Raw genomic sequence first — 6,102 nt, 5'->3', positions numbered from 1 at the left:
TATGCTTCTTCTTCCCCCTGTGTGTGTGAATGAATGTGTTTTTTTGGCGTGTTTGTGAACGTTTACCCCGAGAAAGTTGTGGAGAAGGACAATCCTGGAATTTGCGGAAAAAGGAACAGAAATATATTCAAATTCTATAACTAAATTATGACCATAACGGGAGTACCATCTCTTTTGATGGAAATTGATTTTGTAAGTATAGTAAAGCCAAAGCCTACTCCACATGCCTGATATCTTCCGTTTTTGTTTTACTTTAGCCGGATGAAGATGTACCCTATGAAGAGGAGATTCTACGCAATGCCTATTCCGTGAAACATTGGCTACGTTACATAGATCACAAGGCGCGGGCACCCAACAATGCTGTGAATATTGTTTACGAACGGGCTCTGAAAGAACTGCCGGGAAGTTACAAGATTTGGTATAACTACTTGCGTACCCGCAGGAAGCAGGTTCGCGGCAAATGCATCACAGATCCCATGTACGAAGAGGTGAACAATACCTTTGAACGGGCATTGGTGTTTATGCATAAAATGCCACGTATTTGGATGGATTATGGAAGTTTTATGACACTGCAATGCAAGATTACCCGCACGCGTCATGTGTTCGACAGAGCCTTGAGGGCATTGCCGGTGACACAGCATCATCGTATTTGGCCATTATATTTGAAATTTGTTAAGAAATTCGATATACCCGAAACGGGCGTTAGGGTGTTTCGCCGTTATTTGAAGCTGGCACCCGATGATGCGGAGGAGTACATTGAATATCTGTTGAGTGTTAATCGTTTGGATGATGCTGCCCAGCAGTTGGCCAGTATTGTAGATAATGAACATTTCGCCTCGAAACATGGCAAATCGAGTCATCAATTGTGGACGGAGTTGTGTGAATTGATTTCAAAGAATCCGGATAAGGTGCACTCGTTGAATGTGGATGCCATTATAAGGGGAGGGTTGAGGAGGTAAGGCAAATAATTACTTTTTTGAAACATTTTTAAATTATTCTTCCTTGTTAGATATACCGACCAATTGGGCCACTTGTGGAACTGCCTGGCTGATTACTATGTACGCTCGGGCCTGTTTGATCGTGCCCGTGACATCTACGAAGAAGCCATACAAACCGTGCGCACGGTGCGTGACTTTACCCAGGTCTTTGATGAATATGCCCAGTTTGAGGAACTCTCTTTGAATAAACGCATGGAAATGGTGGCCAATGATCCTGAGGCCACCGAGGAAGATGATATTGATGTTGAATTGCGTCTGGCCCGTTTCGAACATTTGATGGACAGACGTTTACTGCTACTAAATTCCGTTTTATTGCGGCAAAATCCCCACAATGTCCACGAGTGGCATAAACGTGTCAAGCTCTATGAGGACAAACCCCATGAAATCATCAACACCTACACCGAGGCTGTCCAGACGGTACAACCCAAATTGGCCGTGGGAAAATTGCATACCCTTTGGGTGGAATTTGCCAAATTCTATGAATCCAATGGCCAAGTAGATGATGCCCGGGTGGTGTTCGAGCGGGCCACCGAAGTGGAGTATGTCAAGGTGGATGACTTGGCCAGTGTCTGGTGTGAATGGGCTGAAATGGAAATACGACAAGAAAACTTTGAGGAGGCCTTGAAGTTGATGCAAAGGGCCACCGTCATGCCCAAACGCAAGGTGGCCTATCATGATGATGCGGAGACGGTGCAAATGCGCCTCTACAAATCTCTCAAGGTGTGGTCTATGTATGCCGATTTGGAGGAGTCCTTTGGCACCTTCAAGACCTGTAAGGCGGTCTATGATCGCATTATAGATTTGAAAATTTGCACCCCCCAGATCATCATCAATTATGGCCTCTTTTTGGAGGAGCACAACTACTTTGAGGAAGCCTTCAGGGCCTATGAAAAGGGCATTGCCCTCTTCAAATGGCCCAATGTCTATGACATTTGGAATGCCTATTTGACCAAGTTCTTAAAACGTTATGGTGGCTCCAAATTGGAACGGGCACGTGATTTGTTTGAACAATGCCTGGAAAATTGCCCACCTGAACATGCCAAGTATTTCTATTTGTTGTATGCCAAATTGGAAGAAGATCATGGCTTGGCAAGACATGCCATGGCGGTATATGATAGGGCCACCAGTGCCGTTAAGCCTGAGGAAATGTATGATATGTATAATATCTTTGTGAAAAAAGCTGCCGAGATTTATGGCTTGCCCAGGACCAGGGAGATTTATGAAAAGGCCATTGAAACATTGCCCGAGGAGAATATGCGTCAAATGTGTGTGCGTTTTGCTGAAATGGAAACGAAACTGGGTGAAATTGATCGAGCCCGGGCAATTTATGCCCATTGTTCTCAGGTGGGTTGAGACTTCTTTCTTCTCCAATAAATTATTAATTTTTGTTGTATTTTTTTTACCAGGTCTGTGATCCCCGTATTACGGCCGAATTCTGGCAAACCTGGAAAGAGTTTGAGGTACGCCATGGCAATGAGGATACCATGCGTGAAATGTTGCGCATTAAACGCTCCGTACAGGCCACTTATAATACCCAAGTAAATATGATGGCTGCCCAATTTATGACCTCCAATGCCCCGGCAGATGCCGCTGGTACCGATGCCATGCGTCAACTGGATGCAAAGGCCACCGAGGCGGCGGCCACTCAACAACAGAAACTTCCGCCACAACCACCCAAACCCTCTGGGGCCAGCAATATTATGTTTGTACGCGGCGAAACTCAAGGTGGTGCGGCCAGAGATAAAGTTGTTAATCCCGATGAAATTGATATCGGTGATAGTGAGGATGAAGATGATGAGGAGGAGGATGGTGATGATGATGATGGCACCAATGGCAATGACAACTCAAAGGCCACACGCAAGGATGACAATGATAATGTCATGAAAAAATTGCGCATTGAACAAAAATCAATACCAGCCAAAGTTTTTGGTGGCCTAAAGACAAAAGCAAATAATGATGACGAAGAGGAGGATGATTAGATTTTAAGTTCAAATCCATAGAGTAATAAAATGGGGAAGAATCTAAAGATATGGTATTAAAATTAAATGTTTTTGCATATTTTTAATAAATTTTTCTTGTAGAATTTTCTCAAACTAAATATCTGTCGTCAGAATGAGAGATAGAAGAAGCTTCGTTGAGCACTCAAATTAAAGACAGTACGAAAATGCAAAATCTTTGGACATTATTGAAATATGAAATAGAATTCGGTTTCATTTTGATTTTCGCCGAAGCAAATTTCACGAAGCCAGCATTGATGGTTTGAAGATTGGGAGTTGTTTATCATATTCGCCGTGACTTCAGCGCCATCTTCACCATAGGCATTACAATGTTTACAACAACAATTTTAATTCCGATTTTCTACGCCAGGGCGGCGTTAAAAACAAATAACAAATTTAAGAAGTATATCTGGAAAATATTCAAGTATCTTAAAAAGATGATAAGACTCCTAAAAATGTGGAGTATTTGGAAATATTTTCAAGTGGACCAACAAACAAACATTAAACCGTAGATATTTATGAATGTTTTCAAGAGAAACAATAAGACCTCTTCAACGAGGTTTTTAAGAATATTTTTGGGAGAACCAAAAGCGTCACAATACTTGGAGTTTTTGAAAGTCCCACATGCCACTGGAAGAATATTTTAAGCAGATTTATCTGAAACTAAAAGCTTGGATTTGTATGAATTTTTTGAAAAGCATCAACAGACTACTGAACGTGGAATCATACGAATATTTTGAAAGAAACCATCTGATTAAAAAAAAAAAACGTTGATATCTGAAGAGTATCAATTTGTAAAGTAAAATCTGGACCGAAAACGTGAATTTTTAGGATTATTTTGAAGAGAATCTCAATAATTTAGAACCAAGATTTTAAGAATAATGTGAAAATATCCTCCAGTGCCCTTAAACCTCGAACATTAAAAATATTTTCAAGGGAAGAATCAGAACCCTAAAACGGGGATTTTGTGAGATAATTTTCAAGAGACCCAAAAGACCATGGCAATTTTTGATTTTTGAGAATATTTTGAAAGGTGTCATAAATACTAAGATGTGTATTGTAAGGCAATTTTGAAGAGCAACATCAGAAAACGGAGCTTTGGAGTTTTTAGAACATTCTGAAGAGAATTTCAGACATCTAAAACTAAGATTTTGGAGCAATTTTTTAAAGATATCCATTAGAGTCTAAAATCTGGATTTTAAGACAATTTTCAAGGGGAACAGAAAAACTTCAAACGTTGACTTTTGAAAATATTTTCAGGAGAGGAAACTGGCCAAACATGGATTTTTTAAGAATATTTTTAAGCGGAAACTAACGCTGGATTTTTTAAGGTATTTTTGAGAAGAAATTTAGACTGATTTAAAATGGGATTTTGAAGAATATTTTAAAGGGGATTTTAAAGAATATTTCCAGAAGAAACTTTCGACCACCAAAACGTGAATTAATTTTTTTTTTCAAAAATACTTCAAACGGCTAAAAATTGATTCTGAAGTATATCTGCAAATGGATTTTAAAAATTTATTCAAGAAGACTTCAAAGAGCTAAAACTGGATTCTGAAGCACATTTTAAAAAGGATTTTAAAAAAATATTTTCAAGAAGACTTCAGACAGCTAAAAATGGAATCTGAACTATATCTGCAAAAGGATTTTTAACAATATTTCTAGGAGGAATTTTCGAGCAGCAAAATCTTAATTTTTGAGGAGGTCGTTTAGGCCACTAAACTTTGAATTTTTGAGAGTATTTTGAAGAGGAACTTCAGTCTGACAAAAGAGGATTCTAAAAATATTTTCTGGAGGAATTTTTGGAATTTTTTCAAGTGGAAATTTTGGCCATGCAAACGTGGATTTGTAGAGTACATTTATAAGGCAAAAAACGAAAAAATTAGATTTTTTTGAAAATAGTTTGAAAAGAAAGTTTTGGACCATAACAGCGTGGATTTTCAAGAGGATTTTTTGGCTACCAAAATGTGGATTTTTAAAATAACTTTCAAGAGAAAATGAAGAGGATTTTCCACAGGAAATTTTGATCAGCAAAGCAGGGATTTCGAAGAAGAGCTTATAACCATTAAAACATAGATTTTCAGGGGGAAGTTTAGGCTGCCTAAACGTGGATTTTCAAGGGGGATTTCCAAAACATGAATTTTAAACAGGAATTTTGAGGGGGAAGTCTAGGTAACTACAACGTGGATTTTTATGAGGAACTTAAACGAACAAAACGTGGATTTTTGAAAGAATTTTGAAAATTAGACCACCAAAAAGAGGATTTTCAACAGGTGATTTTGATCCAAAAAACATGGATTTGCAAAAAGAACCTAAGACCAGAAAACCAAGACCAAGACCTGGATTTTAAAGAGGAACTTTAGACTACCAAACATGAATTTTCCAGAGGAACTTGAGATCCACAAAACGTGGATTTTCAAGGGAAACTTTAGACCACTTAACTTTCCAGAGGAATTTTAGATCCTCAAAACGTGGATTTTCTAGAGAAACTTTAGATGACCAAGAACTGGATTTTCCAGAGGATCTATGGTCCACCAATACTTTGTTTTTTTTAAGAGGAACTTTTGTCCACCAAGGTTTTGATTATAAAGAGGAACTGTAGACGGCCAAACGTGGATTTTCTAGGGAAAATTTAGAAGACCAAGACCTGACTTTTTAAGAGGAACTGTAGACCACCAAGGCTAGGATTTTTAGGAGAAACTATGGTCCAACAAGATTTTGATTATAAAGATGGCGCTATGGACAACCTATTTCCAGGGGAATCTAAGACCACCATGACTTGGATTTTTAAGACAAACTTTGGACCACCAAGATGGGGTTTTAAGACGAACTTCGGACCACGTAACCGTAAATTTTCTTCTTTGGACTATCAAAAGGAGAAATTTCAAAGGGGACCCCTCAGAGCACCAAAACGTGTTTTTAAGGAGTTTTCAAAAGGAACATTTGACTACCAAGACGTAGATTTTTAAGGGAAACTTAAGACTACCCAAAAGTGAAGTTCCAAGAGGAAACGGAAGATTTTCAAAATGAACTTTAGACCATAAAAACATGGATTTCTAAAAATAATTTTGTGAGAAATTTTTGGGCATCAGAGCTTGGATTTTTGA

General features: G+C 38.6%; 1 protein-coding gene across 1 annotated transcript; it reads left to right on the top strand.

Annotated features, from left to right (window-relative positions):
- On the top strand, positions 1-3,067 carry LOC101893909 (pre-mRNA-splicing factor syf1 homolog). Its single transcript, XM_005178524.4, has 4 exons — positions 1-192; positions 258-955; positions 1,010-2,342; positions 2,405-3,067. The coding sequence occupies exons 1-4, from the start codon at positions 148-150 to the stop codon at positions 2,975-2,977; spliced, it is 2,649 nt and encodes an 882-aa protein (XP_005178581.1). The 5' UTR covers positions 1-147; the 3' UTR covers positions 2,978-3,067.
- The last annotated feature ends 3,035 nt before the right edge of the window (positions 3,068-6,102 follow it).

Source organism: Musca domestica, unplaced genomic scaffold, assembly GCF_030504385.1.
Source record: "Musca domestica strain aabys unplaced genomic scaffold, Musca_domestica.polishedcontigs.V.1.1 25, whole genome shotgun sequence".
NCBI lineage: Eukaryota > Metazoa > Arthropoda > Insecta > Diptera > Muscidae > Musca > Musca domestica.
The sequence above is the reverse complement of the archived record's forward strand: the minus strand, read 5'-3'. Positions and strand labels throughout refer to the sequence as shown.

Excerpts from the sequence above, each read along its gene's own strand:
- LOC101893909 (XM_005178524.4), top strand. The coding sequence starts at position 148 with ATGACCATAACGGGAGTACCATCTCTTTTGATGGAAATTGATTTT. Across the intron at positions 193-257 it reads TTTTGATGGAAATTGATTTT|CCGGATGAAGATGTACCCTA; the intron begins GTAAGTATAGTA and ends GTTTTACTTTAG. Across the intron at positions 2,343-2,404 it reads TTTATGCCCATTGTTCTCAG|GTCTGTGATCCCCGTATTAC; the intron begins GTGGGTTGAGAC and ends TTTTTTTACCAG.